A 25653-nucleotide genomic window follows, 5' to 3' on the forward strand; every position below is an offset into this window, starting at 1 on the left:
GAAGAAGAAGAAGAAAAAAAGCACTCTAATGACTGAGAAGAAGAAGAAGAAAAAAAGCACTCTAATGACTGAGAAGAAAAAGAAAAAAGCATTCTAATGACTGAGAAGAAGAAGAAGAAAAAAAAGCACTCTAATGACTGATAAGAAGAAGGGGAAAAAAGCACTCTAATGACTGAGAAGAAAAAGAAAAAAAGCATTCTAATGACTGAGAAGAAGAAGAAGAAAAAAAGCACTCAAATGACTGAGAAGAAAAAGAAAAAAACATTCTAATGACTGAGAAGAAGAAGAAGAAAAAAAGCACTCTAGGTGGCGCTATACAGTTTCGAATTTTGCATAGGGTTAGGAATTTAAAGAAAAAGAATGTCCCCGGCTTTCCTCACTGGTTATACTGGCTATTTAAAAAAGACCTTGTATATCTTAGATATAATGCAAAGAACCTTTAATTCCCTTTATTTTGGTGTATGACTGATGGGTGTACTATGGGTTATAGAGTATACAGCTTGGCCTTACTTCAAATGTGCACCTTTCAAAAAAGTGCTAGCTCTACTTGGTCATTTTCACTTCCTGAACTTCAGAGGTCAATTGTATAAAAAAGAGCCAATAACTTTTTTTACATTTTATATATTTGGTAATTCATTCATTGCACTTTCAGAAGCTGGTATTGTCTAGTCTGGCAAAATTCATTTTCCCTATTTTAATAGCTGCTATGTATAGTGTACTTTAGACTAATTCAGACTGATTTTTTAACACAAGGGAGCAGTCATTTTAGTTAGCATTGTGCTTAAGTCATGTAAAATTTCCAAAAGTACAATATCCAAAAGAAATATCATCCACATTACATTAATGTAGCATAGAGGTATGCAAACGTTCTCTCCACTGTGCATGTTTTAAATGCGAACTACTTCACCTTACATACGTCACTCTCTCAAAAGTACATATTATCTGGTGAGCGCCACCCTAATGACTGATAAGAAGGGGAAAAAAGCACTCTAATGACTGAGAAGAAAAAGAAAAAAAGCATTCTAATGACTGAGAAGAAGAAGAAGAAAAAAGCACTCTAATGACTGATAAGAAGAAGGGGAAAAAAGCGCTCTAATGACTGAGAAGAAAAAGAAAAAAAGCATTCTAATGACTGAGAAGAAGAAGAAGAAGAAAAAAAGCACTCTAATGACTGAGAAGAAGCACTCTAATGAATGAGAAGAAAAAGGGATCTCTCTGAGTTCTTCGTCCTGGAAGAAAAGAAGAAGAAAAAAAAAGCATCCTAATGACTGAGATACACCTCTATCTACATCACACATGTGTGACAGTATTTCATTCCAGGATTGTGTCGTATCCTTTTTTTAAGCCAACAGTCAATTGTGGCCATAACCATTCAATTTCATAATTTTGCATTGATGCAAGCTACCTTTCATTACATTAACTAATTACCAAATTGACATTTATACCATTTCAGTAATACTTAATTAAAACAACAAATTAAAAACTCAAAGCAAAACAGATCAAAGAAATGAGATATTCCTTGCCAGATGACCTACAATACAGAAATAATGCCTGGAAAGAAATCATGAAATAACTGGAATAAATAGCTTACCGTTATAGGCAGCAAAGTGAAGCGGTGTGTATCCCTTCTTATCTTCTAAATTCCCAACTGGTCCCATCTGAAATAAACAACAAACATGGCTTTTATACAAAATTCAATGTAAATCCTTGGAGAACATACTTCAGAAATGTATGCATAACAAACTCAACAGTTACCTGGCCATAGTTTACAGGAATCATATCAGTTTGCATTGTTACTCTGTGCAAAAGCCAAGAGGCCAAACTAAACAAACATTTTATTTTCTGCTGAAGTTTATCAATAACTCTCTATTGAAAAATCAGAGTTAACATAATAATTTTCTTAAGGCCTATGATAGGATGCAGTAATGTATTGTTGACTCTATTACTGAGAGATTACTATGTCAAATGATTTAGATTATGATGTCAGATGATTTAGATTACGATGTCAGATGATTCAGATTATGATGTCAGATGATTTAGATTACGATGTCAGATGATTTAGATTATGTCAGATGATTTAGGTTACGATGTCAGATGATTTAGATTATGTCAGATGATTTAGATTACGATGTCTGATGATTCAGATTATGTCAGATGATTTAGATTACAATGTCTGATGATTTAGATTATGATGTCAGATGATTTGATTATGATGTCAGATGATTCAGATTATGTCAGATGATTTAGATTACAATGTCTGATGATTTAGATTACGATGTCAGATGATTTAGATTATGATGTCAGATGATGAGGCTGATAATAGTGCTGTGGACGATGATGTCAGCATAATTCTGATATACCAGCCTTTTGTGAAAGCTTTATAATAATCATCACCATAGTCATTAGATTATGATGATGATGAAAAACGACAATTGTGAGTGTCAATGATGGTGATGACGATGACGATGATGATAAATGATAATTATGAGTGTCAATGATGGTATGGTGATGACAATGTCAGCATAATTTATAGATATACCAGCCACTGGAGATAACAATATCATAATCATCAGAATTTCATCATAAGATGGTGATGATGATGAGGAGACTATGATAATGAAGATGATGATGATGACAGCTAATGTCCACATAATTTAAACATATCAGTCTTATGGTAAAAGCTTCATTATTTTACATATCATAATCAAATTTCAGAATTACACTCATTAACCTAAATATTCAGTACTGCCAATTTTCTAGATTACATCAGAAAGTTTGGTTCTCAGTAGTGACGAAACTGATTACCTATAAGAAATTTGAAAATTGAAAATTCATTCATTTGAATAATTTTGTTAAATATGTCCAATTGCTAATGAAAAGTAAAACAAGTATGACGGAATTGAATGTACCAATATTTAAGCAAGACTGTCCTCAGATAAAGGTGTTTGATCAATACAAGGTCAGAAATGTAAATATACTTTCTCAATGGTAAAGTATACACTGAAGATTCCCTTAAAAGTGGCATTTATTTGACAAGCAAGGATATAATGCAATACCAAAACCAATGTCAATAGCACTGAACTTTTTGGGCACATCAAAACACAATACCAAAACCAATGGCAATAGCACTGAACTTTTTGGGCACATCAATACACAATACCAAGACCAAAACCAATAGTGCTGAACGGTCTGGGCACATCAATGCACAATACCAAGACCAATGTCGATAGCACTGAACTTTCTGGGCACATCAATACACAATACCAAGACCAATGATGATAGTGCTGAACTTTCTGGGCACATCAATACACAATACCAAGATCAATGTCGATAGCATTGAACTTTCTTGACACATCAATACACAATACCAAGACCAATGTCGATAGTGCTGAACTTTCTTGACACATCAATACACAATACCAAGACCAATGTCGATAGCACTGAACTTTCTGGGCACATCAATACATAATACCAAGACCAATGTCGATAGCACTGAACTTTTTTGACACATCAATACACAATACCAAGACCAATGTTGATAGCACTGAACTTTCTGGGCACATCAATACACAATACCAAGACCAATGTCAATAGCACTGAACTTTCTGGGCACATCAATACACAATACCAAGACAAATGTCGATAGCACTGAACTTTCTTGACACATCAATACACAATACCAAGACCAATGTCGATAGTGCTGAACTTTCTTGACACATCAATACACAATACCAAGACCAATGCCGATAGTGCTGAACTTTCTGGGCACATCAATACACAATACCAAGACCAAAACCAATAGTGCTGAACTTTCTGGGCGCATCAATACACAATACCAAGACCAATGCTGATAGTGCTGAACTTTCTGGGCACATCAATACATAATACCAAGACCAATGCTGATAGTGCTGAACTTTCTGGGCACATCAATACATAATACCAAGACCAATGCTGATAGTGCTGAACTTTCTGGGCACATCAATACATAATACCAAGAGCAATGTTAATAGTGCTGAACTTTCTGTGCACATCAATACATAATACCAAGACCAATGCTGATAGTGCTGAACTTTCTGGGTATATCAATACACAATCCAGAAAATAGAGATATTAGTTTACAGAAAAAATATTTAGGAAAATTTATCATTTTTACTAGGGCACCTTATATGCATTATTTCGGACAGCAGAAGAGGAAACTCTAGAAAACAATGATTCAAATGTATTTCTACATTTTACTATGGTTAAAATTTTATATTTTATTTAAAAGTGAAAATATTACGTAACTTTTAGCAGCATTTAATCAGCAATAAACTTACAAATGAAAAATCCATTTAATTGAAATGTTAGTAATATGATTCTATAATCACCATTAAGAAAGATCCTAGAAGGCCCACATGGCCACAGATTGCTGCTAGATGTAGAGGTGTCCTCCCCAACTCATCTTGTACTGACATGTCAGCCCCATTGTGAAGTAATGCGTCTACACACTCCTCATGGCCATTAGCAGCCTGATAGGATGATAAACAAAATAATACAGTTTATGTATGTATAAATAGATATAGATAGATAGATAGTGAGAGAGAGAGACAGAAATTAAAAACATAGGAATATTTAAACAAGGATTTTGCACAACCCAATTTTTTGAGTGAAACTACATTAGCAGTACATCCAAAACCTTAAACAATGCAGCTAGGTTGAGCAATAAAAAGTATCAAAAAGTCGTCAGCTTGCCAAAGTGGAAATTTGATGAAAATGGTCTCCCTTGGATAGCAGGATTGGTACCACCTGCTGAATGTGTTATGATGCATGTTATTAGCAACAAATCAAAGGGTATCCCCCATCAAAAATGTCTGTAGAGAGACGTGTGGATTCTTATGTTACTTGTTTAGGCTCAAATAAACAGTAACACAAAAAAGAGTGAAAACAACAAGCTTTGAAAAATTTAACAAATTATTTATTTCCCTGGAAAAATACTGTAAAAATTAAGAAGAAAAAATGAAACTTAATTTTAAGAATCAAATCCAAAAATAAACCATGAATAAAATTTTTGAAGTCCTAATACTGAAAAATTCTAATAAATTCAAGTTTGAGTTCCGACAGAATCCAAGATGGAAGACAATTATGTATGCTTTTTCCTGTACTCTGTTGAAGTCTACAGTTCCTTGTAGAAACAAAAGAAATAATCAAGAGTTTTAAATTAATGAAATTTCTTTGTTCAAAAATTCTGCATGAGCACTCAAAATATTCCCAGAGAAACGAACTAATCTTTCAGAATCCAAATAATTCGAATAAACATTAAAATGTAACTTCCAAAATGACACAACAAAAGAAACATCTTCACGTCCCAGTGTTTAGAAGCCTGACTGAGATCTCTCGCTTTAAGCAATGGTTTAAAACTTGAATACTGCACAAAACAGATGCCCGTACTAAATCAATTAAGCTTTTGTACATGGGAGACGCATATTATGCAAGTCCTCACTGAGGCACTGTTAAATCTGAAATGACAATAATGACAAAAAAAGGGACTGATGCTACTCAAGCAAAAGAATTTCTCCTTCGAATAAGTTCCCCAATCACATTACATTAGGGATATTAGCCTACTACATCATGAATCCAGCCAAACTAAAAGAAAAAATGTATTCTTTCCAGATATATAAAGGGCAAAAACTCTTGTTGCACCCTACCTCCCTTTGAAACCACCAGGTGCAGCTAGTTTTTAGCTTTGCTGTCGTACAGACTACATGTCATAGTTATCCTCTGACAATCCAGCCCTTTTTTCAAGATAGGACCATTTTTTTTAATTATTAACTGCTCAGTGTTGAAACTATTTCCAGGGATGGAAACAGATTTGGCAATACCCAGCTTATGCCAGAGCAATGACTGAATTACAAAATATAAAAGCATACAAATTTATCAGCTCATTATTTTAATACTACTTATGTCCAGAATGTGAAAATGAGCAAGAGGATCGAATGCTGTTATTTAATAGGCACAAATCTGAATTAATGCCAAGCTGTATAATTTATAGCCCAAATTTAGGCCTATCAATCATACACCAAAATAAAGGGATTTAAAAGTCCTTTAAAACAAAATCTAAGATATACAAGGACTTCTTTAAATAGCCAGGTTAACCAATGAGGAAAACCTGGGAATTTCTTATTTTAAAAAAAAAAATCTAACCCTATTCAAAATACAAAACATACGAGCACCACCTAATGTACATGCCTTTTATAAAGAACATAGGCTTTACTTTATTACAAGGAACACAGATTTTGCTTTGTTATAAGAGACATCGGTTTTGCTTTAAGGGATACTGGTTTCGCAACCTTATATGGGACATGGATTTTGCTTTGTTATAAGGGACATGGGTTTTGATTTGTTAGAAGGGACATGGGTTTTGCTTTGTTAGAAGGGACATGGATCTTTTGCTTTGTTTTAAGGGACACAGGTTTTGCTACCTTATAAGGGACATGTGTTTTGCTATTTTATAAGGGACATATGTTTTGCTTTGTGCTTTGTTACATTTGTCATTTAGCTTTCTGTAAATATTTCTTCAGAAGAAAAAAAAACCTGAAAACTATTTACCAGGTTTTCCATATAAAGAAAAAGAAACATCGGTCTACAAAGGAAATTATGTGTATGGCATCATTCAACTTTCTATGGGTATCTTACATTAAATTTTACACCTGACAAACTAAAAGCATCTGAACACTGTACTTTTTAATAAAAATAAACGATACAGAAAACATCCAAAATGATTAAAAATAAGATGTTGAAGGTCAAAAGGTCCAATGTCAAACTAACAAAATCAGAGGTGTACACTTACCCCTCTATGTAGGGCCGTACGCCCATGTATGTCCCTTGCATTAACTATGGCACCATTCAGTATGAGATAGGGGACTGTATCAACATGACCATTTGCAACTGCCAACATTAATGGAGTTCTGAAAATGCAAATATACATATTATAGTAAAATAGTAGAATTTCAATATAGTCAAATGTCAGTTATCCAGATTCCCAGGAGACCAAAGATTTTATCTAGATGTGTGTGTGATTTGGATTTTTTAGTCATATCGCTATGATGTCTGCAATGTGGCAGCTTATGCTGATGTCTAGCATTGGGGCATCATGCTGCAAACATGCAGGATCATGTCCCACCCAGTCACATTATCCTGACACCAGGCCGACCATTCCTGACACTAACCTCTTAATGCTGAGTGACTAGCAAGGCAGCTGTTAGTACCATTTTTATAAATCTTTGGAATGACTCAGCTCAGGTTGGAACCTGCGACCTCCCACATCCAAGGCTGATGCTCTAACCACTAAGATGTGCATTTCTGATGTGAAATCATGGATGACATGTAACAAGCTGCAAATGAATGATGATAAAACTGAGGCCATTCTAATCACAACACAAAGACTTTCTCATTTATATCCTTTACCTCAAACAATAAATATCAGAAACACCAATATTAAATTCACACAGTCAGTACGAAACTAGGTGTTACTCTGGACAGTACTCTCACACTGCACCAGCATGTCATAAAGGCTGCATATCTTGAGCTGAGATGCATCAGCTCCAATCACAAATACCTTTCAGTTGATGCCACTAAAACACTTGTGTATTCATTAGTACTTTCAAGACTGGACTATTATAACTAAATTCAGTCTGTTACATCTCAATATCTACTCCAGAAACTTCAAAAAGTTCAAAACACAGCTGCTCAGATCATACTTAGAGTACCACAATAAGAGCACACCTTCCCGCTGCTCTGTACCCTACACTGTCTATCCATTTGATCCAGAATCAAACACAAAATGTGTTCTCTGTGCTACGTTTCACTGTCAGACTCTAGTCCAACATACCTATCCAACCTCACCCACGTGTACACACCAGCAAGATACTTACGCTCCTCTCCTGACAATCGTATACTCAATATTGCCACTATGAAAACGAAGTCATATGGACAGCGTTCTTTTGCATACCAAGGCCCAGCAACATGGAATGAATTGCCCACTGAACTTAGACACAAAGACACAGTGATCACATTCAAGAGTGCTCTTAAAACTCACATATTTTGACTCCAAGAACAAACTTCAAAACCTAATAATGTTTCCTACCTAAAATATTTTCAGCATGTTTTTTCTTTCTTTCTAATTTCATGGTGTTCATTTTTTCTAATCATATCATTATATGTTTTTTTTATGTTATAGGTGTTGTCTAATGTTGTAAAGTGCTTAGAGCTTCGAAAGATGAGGCGCTATACAAAGTCCTCATTATTATTATTATTATTTATTAAGACACCAGAGGATTTTTGCCTAGATAAATAATTAAAAGTAATATAAAGAACAAGTTGTAAGTAAAGATATTTGATTTGCCTGGATGAGCATTTATGTGTTTTTTTTTAACAGTATCGGTTGTCACAGTCAATAGTTACTTAATGTAATCCTGGAGCAATGAAAAGTTCAAATTTTTGTCAGTATGTCTTTATTTTAAACAGATGTAATGAACAAGATGTGCCCAATGGATTAAATTTACAGTTTCAACACATTTATAAAAAAATAAAAAACCAGTAAAATTATTTTGTATATATAATTTTTTTATTTTAACCTTATCACACTGTTAATAGTTAAACGGAAACATCACTCAACCACAATCTCTTCAAGACCAACAGTGTTTAGGAGTATTTTCCTTTTTAATGTCATTTTCCCCCCATTAAACCGAAACTCCTTTACTCAACACTGAAACACATTTTGATCCAAAATTTAAATAATAAGTCAAAGAAAACACAATAAAACTGAAACTCACACTTGGAAATTATATTAACTGCTTAAATCCTGACACAATGGAACAGATTAATTACAGATAACAAGTAATCTGTGAGACAAAAACTCAGAAAATGTTTTAAGGGCATGTGAGGTTGAAACAACACTTCACACATGTGACACCACAGATTTGGGCATACATTAAGCAAAGATGAAGTCTGCCCACCATAAAAAGAGTCATCTTTTAGTGATTTATTAATAACTAAATACTTGTAGTTAAGTGATTTAAAAAAGATTATGTTTATCTGCTTATTATCTAACTGTGATTGCTCATTTTCATTTGTATCCATGATCGATAGAATATTTTTTAAAATGAATACCTGGACTTTTTAACCAGACATGGCTTCACTTTCAATTGTATACCAATAGAGACCGACACAACAGTATTTTAAAACCCTAAGGCAAGATGTCAAAACGACCAGCTAAGAGTTGTAAGACTGAACTAACCATACAAAATAAAATAAGCCTAATCAATCGGTGTCAACATCAACATTAAGAAACTTAGGGAAAACTTAAGAATAGGACCAACCACTGTGTCAGATATTTGAAAACAACAGTTGTCACAGAACAAGTCAAGAAATAACTCGATTTTGCCTTAAAACGATTTGATAATTTTCGTTGTACCTCTGTACAACGTTACCTAGGGTGGATAATTGTTTTTCTAGGTAAGCAACTGAACTAGCATGTATCTTGGCATACATCGCTTGCGGCAAGAGACATTAAAAGCATGGTATACATGGGTATTCGACCCTTACCAATACTCACTCTCCTGTAGATTTAAGGCAAGTTTGTTTTCTAATGGACACACTGGTCTTTGGATCTTGTCAAGGAGCAGACATTGTCCATTTTTGTTCTTCAGCTTTTAAATGTTTTATCGTGAAATGATGCCTCTACAACTATGCGGATTTGAAACGTTGTGAACTTTTGAATTGTTACAAATTGCTATTAATGGTATTTAATTTAGTAGCATGTATCTATAGATTTTACTTCTGTACCTATTATTATGACCAGTTTGGCTTTATTGTAGCTGTCTTTACCTGTTGGTACATGTCTGTATGTATGTCTGTGAGCATGGTGGATCCATGAAGGGTGGGTGTGGTCAATACAAGAGGGCCAACCCAATTTAGGAGAATTGTGTGCTGTCGGTGTGTATGTGTGTGTGGGTATCTCAGGCTGTCTGTCTAGCCATCTGTGTCTCTATATGGATAAGGAAGATGATGTAACCATCAAGGCCATACAAAGATGAAACCGCTAATTTGTGAAATTGTGCGCATGGTGGATCCATGAAGGGTGTGTGCGGCCAATACAAGTGTGGGCTGACCCAAGAATTCAGGAGAACTGTGGTTTGTCAGTGGACACATTTGTATGTTGTTACAAATGTTTATGAATCATACAGATGTACAAATGACAGAGTCATATGTTTGTTTCAATTACTTGTTGTTTCAATTGAGTACAATTGAGTCATTCTGATTACATGAGACTTTTTAATCTAATTTCCATTCCAGGAGATTATTTGAATCTCATTTTCATCACATGACATTACATGAGATTATATAAATCTCACTTCCATTACATGAGATTATACAAATCTTACCATTACACATCTGAATATATGAATCATTTCTTGTTTTCCTACTTGTGAATGTTTGGATAAAGTATTTGAATGAGACGTATGTTCAGAGCCTGAAAAAATCACTGTATTTGTATCATATATGTATTTTTATTAATTCATATAATAAATTTCCATCTTTCATCACATTGTGTTGTGTTGTCATTTGATCCAAGCATCCATTCAGGTCTATCCTGTTACAACAGTGATGTTAACAAGCATCGTTTCAACAATGCCTGCAAAACTGACCAACTGGACAATCTTGTGTGGCAATGGTTTAGAAACGTTAGGACCCATAAAGTTCCAATCTCAGGACTTATGATACCTTTCTCTTTCTTCACATAAGCATTTAGAAAAAGACATTCTTTTTACACATTTGCAAAAATCTTAGTAAACTGAGAACCTCTCAAGATCAAAATGGGTGGGGGGAGGGTCCAAGGGTTTTCAGTTTTGAGGGATAACTCTGTAATATGCTTCACCGAGCGTGCAAACACATTGACCATATATTAATTCTGTTTAGTTTCTAATGTCCATGTTTTGCATTATTTGTCCCAAAAATTATTTTTAAGCAATAATAAGAAAATCGTCCCGAAAACAGTTCATGATCTTTTTAAATTCTCAAACATCTAAAAACCAATTTCAAATTTTTTATCATTAAACACAGTTAGGACAATCTGTACCATTAAGATAACCTAATTAGTCTTGTGGTGAAAACTCCATGCTGATAGGACTTTTCATTCAGGAGGAGCAGCAATAGTAAGATTTTCAAGATGGCTGCCAAGGTAGTCATACTGGATAACAGCTCAGCACCATTTTTATTTAGTTATTTAGTACCAACTAGACATCACAGGACTTCTAGCAAAACCCAATATCAATATGAATTTCCATCTAGAAGTACTGATAACATTTTCAAGATGGCCACTGTTCCATCATTTTCATTTAGGACCAACTAGACATTACCATAATGACTTTCTCTTCAGGAGGAGTAACATGGCAACTATTGTAGCCATATTGGACGTAAGACTGGTGCACCTCTCCCTTGATAACTCACGTACAATGGTCCAAAAACATAGCACTTGAAACAAGGGCACAAGTTACCGACGTATTGGACATGAGATAGGTACCGACATATTGGACATAAGATAGGTAATGATATATTGGACATAAGATAGGTACTGACATACTGGACATAAGATAGGTACCAACATATTGGACACAAGATAGGTACCGACATATTGGATACAAGATAGGTACCGACATATTGGACATAAGATAGGTACCAACATATTGGACATAAGATAGGTAACGACATACTGAACATAAGATAGGTACCAACATATTGGACATAAGATAGGTAACGACATATTGGACATAAGATAGATGCCAACATATTGGACATAAGACAGGTACTGACATATTGGACATAAGATAGGTACCATTATCATTTAGGGCTAACTAGAATCATAAGCAGTAGCGATGACAATGTCTTAAAGATGATCTCTGTAGCAGCCATATTGGATGTTTAAATGTAGAACCATTTTAAGTTGCAACAAAAAGGCATCATAAACAGTCTTCTGGTGAAAAACCAATGTTAATACAATTTCAATAACAAGGTTTTGAAGATGGCCACTATGTTGGCTATATCGGACATCAGATCAGCACCATTTTCATATTTATGTAGCAGTTTTCACCAATTAATTCAAGTAAGCCCAGATCATGCTAGTAAAATGATGCACTTACTGTTGTGAACACACACAAATGAATCCTTACCTGTCATATGCATCTACAACGTCTACAATGTTACTGTCATCTGAAGTTTCCAACAGCAACCTGAGACATTCTGTGTGCCCATTAAAAGCTGCAGAAAGAAAAGTAAAAATGCAAATGTGGGCTTACCCTACTTAAACATACAAATACCACTACAAACAATGTACACCAAGATCTACGTTTTTAATCCTATTATTTCAAGTGAACAGCACTGACCCTGCCTGTCAATGCCATCTGTGATGGCAGATCTAGAATAGACTTTGACCTGTCAATAGCAGATCTAAAATATACCCTGACCTGTCAATGCCATCTGTGATGGCAGACCTAAAATAGACCCTGACCTGTCAATGTTGTTTTTGATGGCAGACCTAGAATACACCTTGATCTGTCAAGTAGCAGATCTAAAATAGACCATGACCTGTCAATGCCATTTGTGTAGAAGATCTAGAATAGACCCTGACCTTTCATTGACATTTGTGATGGCAGATCTAAAATAGACCATGACTTGTAAATGGCATTTGTGATGACAGATCAAGACCTATGTTGTAAATGCAAACCAGGACACATGGTAATGCATGCTATAGCAACAGATTAATCTGAGTCACACAAATCACATCAAGAGAATTTTAATTAAAAATTATACCTGTCTTTGAATTACAAAACCACTAGTCAAAAGTTCATGAATTTAAAAAGTAAAAGAAATAGACCCCAGAATCTGTAAGTTTCTTTATCAGCGTAAGTGCAAAAGATCCACATTTTGTGAAGGAACTTAAGTGTAAACAAAATTTATTGTGCATAATCCATTTTCATTGAGTCTCAACAACCCTTAACTTTAACATTTTGAGCCACAAATCAACAGACCTCATCCATAACTTAAGTAAAACTCTCCAGAAACTTTGGTAAAAGTCTGAAACAAATGTTATAATGCAAAAGTATGTGGTCAGAAACAAATGTTATAATGCAAAAGTATGAGGTCTAAAACAAATGTTATAATGCAAAAGTATGTGGTCTGAAACAAATGTTATAATGCAAAAGTATGTGGTCAGAAACAAATGTTATAATGCAAAAGTATGAGGTCTAAAACAAATGTTATAATGCAAAAGTATGTGGTCTGAAACAAATGTTATAATGCAAAAGTATGAGGTCTAAAACAAATGTTATAATGCAAAAGTATGTGGTCTGAAACAAATGTTATAATGCAAAAGTATGTGGTCCGAAACAAATGTTATAATGCAAAAGTATGTGGTCCGAAACAAATGTTATAATGCAAAAGTTGTGTGGTCTGAAACAAATGTTATAATGCAAAAGTATGTGGTCTGAAACAAATGTTATAATGCGAAAGTATGTGGTCTGAAACAAATGTTATAATGCAAAAAAACAATTTTTTCTTCTTGGAGTCATAGTGATCTTGACTACTGACCATGTGATCACAAATCAAGAGACATCTTTCCTACTCAAAGTGTAAGACATTTTTGATTTGTCAGTCAGTGGCCTTGACCTTCAATCTTTAGACCCCAAATTCTGCAGACTCCAACCTTACTCAAATCCAAGCATTACAGAAAGTTTGATCCTGGTTTATGATATATAACTAAGTTATTGTGTGGAAACCATTATTCTTATTTCAGTCCGTGACCTTGACCTTTAACCTTCAGAACCGAAAACCAATGAGGGATTGTAGCCAGTTATCTTTCCAACAGGTGGTGCCACAGAAAAACCCATCCTGACATTTGGTTATCCTCAGACTTTTATCGTTAGCCAGAACACTATATTGTTGATCAGTCGAGGGGTACATAATTGTCAAAACTACAATAATACACATATCAATGAAAACAAATATTGTTTTATTTCATTTTTCGGTATATTAAAATATATACTATAATTAGCACTACAAGACATTAAAATTGCCATATGTCTATATTTTGGTTTAATTAAAATAGTATATCTTACTACTTTTGGGCTCATGTTCAAACCTGTAGTGCCAACCTATCAGATATGAAATCTTAATGCTAGTAATGTAACAGTCTAAATCTTATTGCAAATTCAACTTTATTCAGACCATGATAATTCTCTCCTTTTGTCCCTTCCAAGTAATATTTTAGGTATAGGTTGTCTGAATAAAATAAATAAACATTTCACTTCTAGCAAATCTGAGATATATCATTGCACACACATGTACATTCCTATCTCTCTCTACCAGCCCTGTATCGACTTATTGTCAAATTAAACCCATTCTAAAAAAGAAGCATAGTCGTCTTAATAAAGACAATATTCTTTCTTAACCAAAAATTATTTTCTGGAGGAAAGCTGCACAAAGATAGCAAATTTTATTCACTGAAACGACTTTTACAAAAATACTTGTCTAGGGTGACATCTTTAAAATAATTATTGTAGCAGGCCTTCATCCTGAGAATAAAAAGAAATTTACAGTTGCATATAATGCAAATATGATATTACCATAATAATATATCAAATATGTGTTTCACATAAAAAATATTCAAGGAGAATCTTTCCAAACTAAACAGCTAAAATCATTTCTAAGGAAGTCCAGCAGTTTTACTTCCCATGTAATTTTCTAAAGAAATAATCAAGAATAAATTGCTGAATCATCCATGAATTACATGATTTTAGAGATATGAATCTGTTGAAAAATAATTTCAGAAAATAATCACAAAGTTAATTGTGTCAAAATGATTACTTAATTTTTATGCAGATACAAGAAAATTCGTTTTTCCATTTACGAACATAATATCCCCATCATGCCTAATATTTGTTTTCCTATCGCTTAACTCCTTTTTTCCGCAAAGATAACATAGCCATGTCTTTTTGAACGCCTCTCTCGCTGACGTTAAAGTCCATGATCGATACGATTGAAACATTTTGTAAAGCAAGATGAAGATGCCTGCTTATTAAGTAGGAGATATATCGGAAATAATCTTGGACTCCTTTATTCCACGTTGTCACCTATCGGTTTAAAGGGAAGATAACTGGTTATGATCACGCATACACTGTCACCCACATAATCTGGTAAAGATCTGCCATGTAGCACTAATATTTTCATGCAGAAAATATTTATGTTGTTTCAGTTACAGTAATCTTGACCTCTGACCTAAAAATGAATAGGCTTAAATTTTACTCAATGTGAAAGACTTCCACAAAGTTTGGTCCAGGTCTGTGATGCGGAACTAATGCTACTGTCAGGAAAACAACTTTCTTTTTCATTCACATTGGCTTTGATGTTTGACCTGAACCCATTCGGATTCTTCGCTACACCTGGTGCAAGCCATGCACAAGTTTGGTTGAGGTATGTGATGTAAAAATGATTCTGCAGAAAGCATTTTTCTTTTTTACATTCAGTGATTCTGACCTTTGAATTTCTTTAACCTAAATGTTGTTGTTGTGGGGTTTAACACCATTTTTCAGCACACGATAGGCTATACATGGCGGCCAGTATTAATGGTGGAGGAAGAACCCGGGAAAACCCCGGAAAGAACCACTGACCAACGAGAAGCTACTGGCAAGCTTTCTCACATACCCACACTGGCTGAATCTGAGACTCGAACTGGCGCAGACAGAGGTGAGATGGCAGTGATCCGTAATGGAGAGCACTTTAGACCACTCGGCCACTCGGGGCCCCTTAACCTAAATGAAATATTTACAAGTTTGGTATGGATGAATATGAGTTTGGTATGGATGAATGTTCAACATCATAACATAATATGATCCACCTTATAGGGAACATATAAAAAAAAACTTGAACTTTCCTATAATCGTAATATTTTAGCATGATGTGATTTTACAAATTTAATAAATTTATCATATTTCCAACATACATTTTTATGAACTAGTAGACTTAATGTATACTTGTTATCATGGGGTCCTTACCTTGAAATTATGTCTGCAAAATTGGCACCAATTTCACGCTCATGAAAATAATGTGATTTACAATAAATAAGAACAACAAAAAAAAAACATATCAACCACAACACTACCTGCAGCATGTAAAGGTGTTCTTCTTGTTACATTGTCATGTACCAATATTGTAGCCCCTTGAAGTAAGAGTGTTTCTACACATTCTGTATGACCTCTAAAGCAGGCAAGGTCAAGCATGGTCCGACCTAGTGGAAATGAATAATGCAAACTAATTAGGCTAAGTATTTTACCACTGATATGAATTCAACTAACTATTAAAATTCTCCTGGTAAAAATAATACTTTGTACAAATCATAAACCAAAACAAAGTTTATTTTAATTTTTATCTCGACCAGAACTTTGCTATCCTTAAACTTCACTAAATCCGAGTTTCTTATAAACTACTGTATTTCTTTCCAATGCAAGAGTTAGAACTAACAAGGTACCCCCAATTCTATAAAATTAGTGTCTTAAAAGCCCTAAAAGTAGGTCACAGCAACCCAGTTTTGGTGTATGACATTCCAAAATTCTAAGCTATATAAACAAGGCAAATTTGATGGTTGTAAGTGATAATGTATGGAAATATTAGCATTCTGAAACCCAGTGACCCAGATTGGGTATGTGAAACACCTTTAGCCCCAGATTCTCCTCTGTGCAAGTCTGAGGTACAATGTATCAAGGTATTATGGACTTAAAACAAGGTTAGAGTTACCCGATTTTAGTGAATAACATACATATAACCAAAGATGCAACTTAGTACAAATCTTGTAGCAATGGGGACAAAAAGTACTGGAAAAAGAACACAGACACAATTTTGTATAAATTTTTTCAACAAGTCCTGGGAAAAAAAGGACCAATGTTCGCTAAGCAAAACACATTTATCTAGATATACTCTTACAGTGCAAGTTTAATCTCAAAAGGTGAAAAACAAAACCTTGACAGGGATGATGGACATTAATTCTAAGCATTATTTACTGAAACCCTAGAAAGTGGACCAAAGCAACCCAGTTGTGGTGTGTGACATAAATTCATCTGAATTTAAGTTTAATGGCAATAGATAAATAAAGCATTGAAATTACAGCCCCTGAATTTTTTAAAAATCCATTTTGAATGAAAGTAGGGCAAAGTGACCCTGTTTAGAAGCATAACATGCTCATTGTAAGCAATATCCACAATGCAAGTTTGATGTCAATAGGTTTAGTAAACACAGCAAAACTCCACCATAACACAATTGTCAGGGTCCACAATCGCCACTATAACACAATTGTCGGGGTCCACAATAGCCACTATAACACATCTGTCAGGGTCCACAATTGCCACCATGCTATGTAACATATCGCTCAGTATCAAAACAAGTCAGCTAATGAAGAAAATACTGCATGTGTATCCACTTCAAGTCTTAGCATGTGTATCCACTTCAAGTCTTAGCATGTGTATCCACTTCAAGTCTTAGCATATGTATCCACTTCAAGTCTTAGCTACACAAGATGAATTGTGGGAAGTGGGGAGGGAAGTGCAAAACCATAGGTTTCAGTGAATCAGTTACCAACTTAAAATGATGCATGTTACATGATATTTATAACAGTGATTATATATTTAATATTTATTTTGGGGGCTTTGTTGATGTTATTGTGGATTTAATGCCATTTTCTGACAGGCTGTACATAGCAGACAGTAAACTTGAGGGAAGAAACACCAAACCATGGGAAGGTACTGCCAAGCCTTTTCACATACTATTTTTGAGGCAGAAAACCATGCATTGGAACATACATATACATGTATAATAATAAAAAAACTGGCAACTGAAATAGCATAAATAGTTATATGTACTCACCAACCAATTTCAGTGTATCCATAAATGTAAATCCATTGAAAATATGTGCAAATAAGCATAATTTCTACAATTTCACTGTAGATAATACTCATTCCATTCAAATCTAAATGTGTGTGTGTGTTTTGGATTTTTAACACAGCTTTTAAAAAAATTCAGTCATATTGCTACGGCTGTAGTGTGGCAGTTTATAGTGATGTCTAGCACTGGGGCATCATGCCCCAGACATGTTACATGATGTCCCACCCAGTCACATTATCCTGACACCTAGTCCCCCAATGTAAGGCATAGCACATGTTGTTTTTGTTTTAGTGCTATGTCTTACTATCCAAATAACGGGCTTGTATAGCGTTTTCTGATCTCTTTTGAGATCGGAATAAGTAGTCAAAGTTTCAGGAATATCTCACACACTTGGCAGCTCATATCAACACTCTTCCACAAATTGATATGTAATTAATATACTTACTGTGCTGTTTTTGTCCTGGTGGAATCAAAGTCTGACACTAGCAAATGGACGCATTTTCAAGTTCTGTTGACTTACATTTGAATTTATTGAAATGTGATGGCAGTCGAGGTATGCCAAAGTATGTTTAAGTTGGTTCATGTTGGGGATATGTTTCTTTAACGAAACAAAACGTTGCTTACAGTTCCAAAAGGCATAATATAATTTTATTAGTTTTGTTAAAGAATAATATTTCAACTTAACCCGATTTTGCCATTCCCAGCTTTCATTGCTTTCCAACCGAATGAAACATAAACCAACGAAACTTGAAAACATGTCCATTCGTTTTGTGAGAATTTGAATTTATTAGAGAAAATTTTTCAGCACAAGATAGGCTATACATGGCGGCCAGTATAAATGGTGGAGGAAGAACCCGGGAACCCCCCGGAAAGAACCACCGACCAACAAGAAGCTACTGGTAAGCTTTCTCACATAACCACATTAGCCGAATCCGAGACTCGAACTCACGCAGACAGAGTTGAGATGGCAGTGATCCCTAACGGTTAGCGCTTTAGACCACTCGGAGCCCCCATTTGAGAAAATACATCAGGGTAAGTAAGTAAAGTCTGATAGAAACATTATAACTTTACTTTGTAGAAAAGCGTAGTTATTGCTTGCCAGTTGTGTGTGATATTCCTGAAAATTTGACTTTCGTTACACTGTTAGTTGATATCAAAACACGGTACACAGCGCCGTTAGTCAGATGGTAAGACCCATCACCCCTCAGAAAAAAAGTATCGGATGATGTGTCTTACGTTGTAGGACTACCTGATACCGTGCTGACCAGTCTTAACACTAACCTCTTAATACTGAGCGCCAAATGAGGTAGCTATTGGTACCATTTTTATAAGTCTTTGGCATGATTTGGCTGGGGTTCGAACCCATGACCTCATCGTATCCAAGGTGAACCATCTAACCACACCAAATATAAATATATAATTTCTTGCTAGCAAGCTCTCACTAACTTATGAAATACTGTATTTTCCAAAACACAGGCTGGACATATCTAAAGGTACTGATTTATTTACCAACGATAAAATTGACCAAGTTTCAAAAAACAAACTTAAAAAGTAGGCCTATAAATGCCCCGACTGAAATTCACCCAGCATGGTCAACACTATGCACCTCATAATAAGGTGGTGCAAAACTGCCTCAACCACGTATAGGAATAAACCATTCAATTTCACCAGTAAAGAATTACCTCCCAAAACAAATGTTTTCAGTCATTCTCTAAAAGACAGAAAAATTCTAATAAAATAGCCCTATATTCATTGAAAATTATTTTGATAACTAACTCTGCACTATTGCAGAGCAAAAACAGGGAGAAGTTCAATGTTTGATTATAAGATCAAATCCCTCCACCCCCAACAACTGAAATGATCCTGTTCCAATCAGTTGAAAAACAGTACAAGTAACATTAGCATTACCATGACGATTGGGATGTGTACATCTGATTGACCTGAAGATTTTTTACTAGAAAAGAGAAAGGACAGTCAGATTTGAATCATATTGGTATAGCTAAACGATGCCTTCAAAACTTGTATGAAATAATATGTGGTTATATTTATCTTTATAGAGCTGACTAGTCAGAGGAAGCGTGTGTGGGGGGGTACATGTATGTGGTTCCTTACAATTTGGTTGCTTCAACAATGGCATTGGTATGTATGACAGTTAACTGAGTAGGCATTAGTGGTCTATTGTTTTCCATATTACGTTGGTGATTTAATTCATTTACAAATTAAAGAAGTTTTTATTAGATCATTAATTGCTGTTTGGCTACATATGCCAGACGAGTGAACTAGCATCTCCTGACTGTTGTTTACCCTGGATCGAGCGAAGACAAAGACTTCATGGCTTTATTGTTGATGGTCCAATATTAATCAGATTAACAAATATCACCTTTTAGGGAGCTAACATCCTTCAAAATTAAACAGGAAGCTGAGATATTTTTCTTCAAGAATTTTTCCTAGGAAATCGATTTCTTTGAGAATACTTATCCAATCATAATATCATAAGAGAACTAATACTACCTCGCAAACACAGGCTGGATTTGTGAGGTAGTAGTAGTTCTTGTAAGGTATTATGATTGGGTAACGTATTTGAAGAAGAAGCAACACATCTTGCTAAATTATCAAAGTCTTTTTTATTCTGGCACTAAAGATTTGTTGTACTGAAAAAAGTGGTGAAATTATTGCACAAGTTTGGAAGCCACACCACAACCATGCTATATCCAAATTCGTGTTATAATGAAGCATGTTACAATGGGGTTTCTCTGTACAGATGTTACAGTCTGCACGGGGAGATCTGAAGGTGAACAAAGTGAATCCAAAATATACCATTGCTCCTGAAAGCATTATGTACACTGATGCAATTTACCTATTACTCACCTAAGTCAAATATAAATGATCTACCATACTGCAACAGAAGATAAATACTTCCATCTCATTGTTAAAAATTTATGAGTATAGACAAGAAGTAAAGGCAAAATGTCCCAAGAGACCAACATCAGTGATGGCCACTAATTTTATATGTGCCTCATGAAAGTGGATGACAAGCAAAAACACTGTTGGACCAGACACTAAGACTTACCTTAATTTATGAATTATATAAATTCCCTCAAGTATCGACAACATAATGTGGTTCAACTGCTCCAAGTTTATTTTTGTTGTTGTTGTTGTTGTAGGGTTTAATGCCATTTTTCAGCACATAATAGGCTATACATGGCGGCCAGGATTAATGGTGGAGAGAGAACCCGGGAAATCCCCGGAAAGAACCACCGACTCACGAGAAGCTACTGGCTAGCTTTCTCACATACCCACAATGGCCGAGTCCGAGACTTGAACCCACGCAGACAGAGGCTGCTCCAAGTTAAAGGACATTAACTTTAATATAGTTCTATATTTTGACTTGAAAAAAAAAATCAATGAAATTATGAGCTGTACTTAACTGAAGAACCAGAACATCACTGGTTCACTGCTATTAGTGGAATGTTTCAGAATCAACAAAGATACAAGTTCAAGTAATTATGTAACATTCAAACACTATTATTTAAATCTTTTTGGCTGATGTTACTCATGGTTGTATGAAAGTGGGCACATCACATTTCTATGAATCCAGCATGCATGTACAAATCAACATACAAAAAAGATTTGTGCAACTTTTTTTCTTCTTCAAAACAATAGTTTTTATTATCAAGATGCTTTCATCATTATATAAATTAGTAAAATGGAAGCTAAGTTTGATTTTGTTCGAGTATATTGCTTCTAGTATAGTCAGGCTAATTAACACTCACATCAATCAATAATTATAATATTGATTACACATGATATAATTATACCATATGTACTCACAGTTCCAGTCCAACTGCAAACTGCATATGTTTAGATCAGCCATTGGCAGATCTCTGTCTATTCAGTTTGTGAGAAGCAATCAGTAAACAACAAAGACCCTGATCTGCCAGCACATTATGTATTGTTGCTAGCAGTTGGACTCGTAAGTGAGCATATCTGGTAGCAATCACAAAAAATTCACTGATCTACGACACATTTGCACTCACCATTGACATCTTTGACATCTAGATTCATAAGACAAGCTAGCAGAACATGGAGCGCTTCAGTATGCCCATTGTAAGCCTGAAATAAAACATCAAAAGATATTGATGACTGGAAGAAAAAAGTATTTTTGTTTGTATGTTTGATAAATATGCACACTTTTTAATTTCGTTTCATGTTTTGACATACATTTGCTATTTTTAATTTTTGTCATTCACTGGTCGAGTACAAGTAAGTACGAATTAGCCCTGGGTCCAGTTTATGACCAATGTTAACTCACCCGGGGGGGTGGGGGGGTGGAGAAACAGACTAGGGTGTCAATGTCAAGTACAAGTGAGTAAGAATAAGCCCTGGGCCCAGATTAAATTGCATATCTCAATTCATCTCTCCATGTACAGTAAGTATATACAACATGATAGCATGTGGCTCAAGAAATTTTCTAAATTATGACCAGGGCAACTCCCACGAGGGACACAGACCAAGGGTCAATGTCAGCTGCCATGTATAGATTTATCTTTTCATTCCCAGTAAGCATGTGCATGGTCCCAAGGAGTGTGGATCTCAATAGTTTCAAAGTTATGACCCAGGGACTCAGTCTCTGGAGGAAGGGACTGGCCTCAGTGCAGTTGCATGTATAACAATTAGAGGGTCATGCCCAGTAAGTGTAAGCATGGTTATAGGGTACGGATCACTACAAATCTGAATCAATTACAATAGTTTTAAAGTAATGACCCAGGTGCCTCATTCGACCCCTCCATTTCACGTGCTGAAACTTGCAACAGTGAGCACACACTAGGGGCTGCACTGAAATTCTAAAACCATTATGTGCATCTAACAACCGCAACCAATCATTTATCAAAACTTGAACAGTTCATGAAATGCAATGCAACATTACTCTTGCATGCCTGCACTCATGAAAGGTCTGGACACAAGCATGCATGCACATGCACGCACACAATTTCATTCGAAAAGCAGGGGCCAACAGGTGGCTGAGCGGTCTATGGCATTTGCCTTCATAGATCACTGAGATCTCACCTCTGTCCATGTGGATTCAAATTTGAAGTTTGGCTAGCGTGCACATGTGAGGAAGTAGATTCCCCATTGGTAGGTGAGTCTTACCAGGTGCTTCCTCCACTATATATACTGGCTGCCATGTATCATGTGCTGAAACAGAGCAATATACCCAAAACAACAACAACAAATCCTTCAAAAGCCACAGAAAAAGAGAGTCTCGAACTCTGAAGAGCTTGGGGTTCAGAAAAAACAATTTTTAGACCAAAATATTTTTCATAATAATTCATTGATTATAACATCCAATTCCTCACAAATGGATTACAAACTAAGTACAGTAGTCCCCCTCTTGAACGGCCCCCCTGACCAGCGGCCACCCGCTCCTTGCGGCCATAATCCGTTGGCACCGACGAGTTTGTGTTCAAAAGTACCCCTCGCGAAAGGCCACCCGGTCAACGCGACCAGCAGCCAGCATATTAGTGCAAAATTATAAAATTTACCCCTCACAAGCGGCCGCATTTTATTTGAATAGGTATCCAGAACCAGTATTTTATTCATAACGTGTGTTAAGTAATCCGATTTCTGTTTCCCAATGTCAGGTTTTCGTTACTGAAAGAAGTGTTGAGTAAAGTACATTTACCACTAAGGTTAATATTATATCATTTACGCCTCACGAGAAGCCAAATTTATTCCATAAAAACCGAGAAAGACTCAAATTTTAATCCATACAAAAGGGTACGTACATGTAATCCAATTAGCCTTACTGCTGTGTTATCATAAGATGTCCGATTTAGTAACTCTGATAATTGTTAAGAATACAATTATCGAACAGTAGTAACAGCTGAGAAGTGGCAGTTTCGATGTACAATACCCAAGTCAGCAGGAAAATGGTTTAATAGCCTTTATGGCTTCCCTTAGTAAGATGTTGAGTTTGTTCACTTTGGTAATCAGTGGCTCTTACTACTGACAATAATTGTCAAAATTACGAATCCTAGCGGCTGCGAGGTCAAATCTGCATGATGCTAATGGTACATATCGAAGCCCTTTTGGCTTCTCTCACTTAGTTTCAAGAAATGTATAAAAACAATAGGGTACCAGACTGCGACTAACGGATCACGTGACAAGATCACTTCCTTTAAAAACACACGGCAATTTGTTTAGATGCATACAAAATTGTTTTATCAGTATTGTAGTTGGCAACATGAATAACTTACTGCAAAAAGATCAACATGTCATCGAGGAAAATAAAAATTCTCAGTTCAGAGGAGAACGTGAAAGTAATTCAACTGAATGGGGGAGGGTCGTCGAGGATCCTTGCAGAAATCTAACGCCGGAAAGACTAAGATAAACAATATCATGAAAGATAATGAAACAATTCTGCAGAAGTGGAAAGGTGAAATGGATGGAGAAAGAAAGATTGTTTGAGCCAGGAGATGTTTGTATCCTGATTTGAAAGATAAGAAAAAGCAAAAAGTTTGTCAGTTGAATTGGGATATGGCTACTTTACCGCAAGTAACGGATGGTTGTACAGATTTCAAGTGTGACACAATATCAAGTGTTCTGTCATTAGCGGCGAATCAGCTGATGTTAATAATGAAGTTGTCGAAGATTGGAACAAAAGACTAAACGATATATGCAGGGGATATAACAGCAAGGATATTTTTAGTGTGACGAGACTGGTTTGTTTTTTAGACTGTTACCAACAAAGTGACAGATGATGTGAACTGTAACATAATTATAAAGACAGTTTTAAAACTATATCAATGGTTATTCATAGCATTCTTTTGAAAATGATGACAAAGTTTGTTTTACATTTATTTCACATCATTCATGTGATTTTTTAATTAAAATATTAAATATTTAAAATTAAATGTACTTGTGACTTTTTTCATATTTACTATTCGCATTTGTCATCCCCCTCTAGAAAGGCCACCAGTATTATAAGGCCACTTCCCTGCTGCATTAGGGGTGGCCTTATAAGAGGGGGACTACTGTATTACTGTTTACTGTAGCAGTGAAAGTGCAAAAAGTTCATCTGTTTCCCAATGTTGAAATCGGATGAGATTTGTCACTCCCAGACAGAGGGACCAGATGAGATTTGTCACTCACAGATAGAGGGACCAGATGAGATTTGTAACTCACAGATAGAGGAACCAGATGAAATTTGTCACTCACAGACTGAGGGACCAGATGATATTTGTCACTCATAGATTGAAGGATCAGATGGGATTTGTCACTCACAGATAGAAGAATTAGATGAGATTTGTCACTCACAGATAGAAGAATCAGATGAGATTTGTCACTCACAGACTGAGGGACCAGATGATATTTGTCACTCATAGATTGAAGGATCAGATGAGATTTGTCACTCACAGATAGAAGAATTAGATGAGATTTGTCACTCACAGATAGAAGAATCAGATGAGATTTGTCATTCACAGATAGAAGAATCAGATGAGATTTGTCACTCACAGACTGAGGGACCAGATGATATTTGTCACTCATAGATTGAAGGATCAGATGAGATTTGTCACTCACAGATAGAAGAATCAGATGAGATTTGTCACTCACAGACTGAGGGACCAGATGATATTTGTCACTCATAGACTGAAGGATCAGATGAGATTTGTCACTCATAGATAGAAG

General features: G+C 35.4%; 1 protein-coding gene across 2 annotated transcripts in view; it reads right to left on the reverse strand.

Moving 5' to 3' along the window:
• The window catches only part of LOC149781031 (uncharacterized), a 146496-nt gene that overhangs the window by 48806 nt on the left and 72037 nt on the right, over positions 1-25653 (reverse strand). For both annotated transcript variants that reach the window (XM_089938166.1, XM_089938165.1), the window contains exons 15-20: positions 22002-22077; positions 16193-16318; positions 12207-12294; positions 6827-6944; positions 4368-4508; positions 1592-1658 (exon numbers count right to left, since the gene is read on the reverse strand). In XM_089938166.1, coding sequence (XP_089794292.1) covers positions 1592-1658; positions 4368-4508; positions 6827-6944; positions 12207-12294; positions 16193-16318; positions 22002-22077 — 616 coding nt within the window. The remainder of the gene's footprint in view (positions 1-1591; positions 1659-4367; positions 4509-6826; positions 6945-12206; positions 12295-16192; positions 16319-22001; positions 22078-25653) is intronic.

This window comes from Sinohyriopsis cumingii, chromosome 16 (genome assembly GCF_028554795.1).
Source record: "Sinohyriopsis cumingii isolate HCF-2022 chromosome 16, ASM2855479v2, whole genome shotgun sequence".
In the NCBI taxonomy this organism is placed as follows: domain Eukaryota; kingdom Metazoa; phylum Mollusca; class Bivalvia; order Unionida; family Unionidae; genus Sinohyriopsis; species Sinohyriopsis cumingii.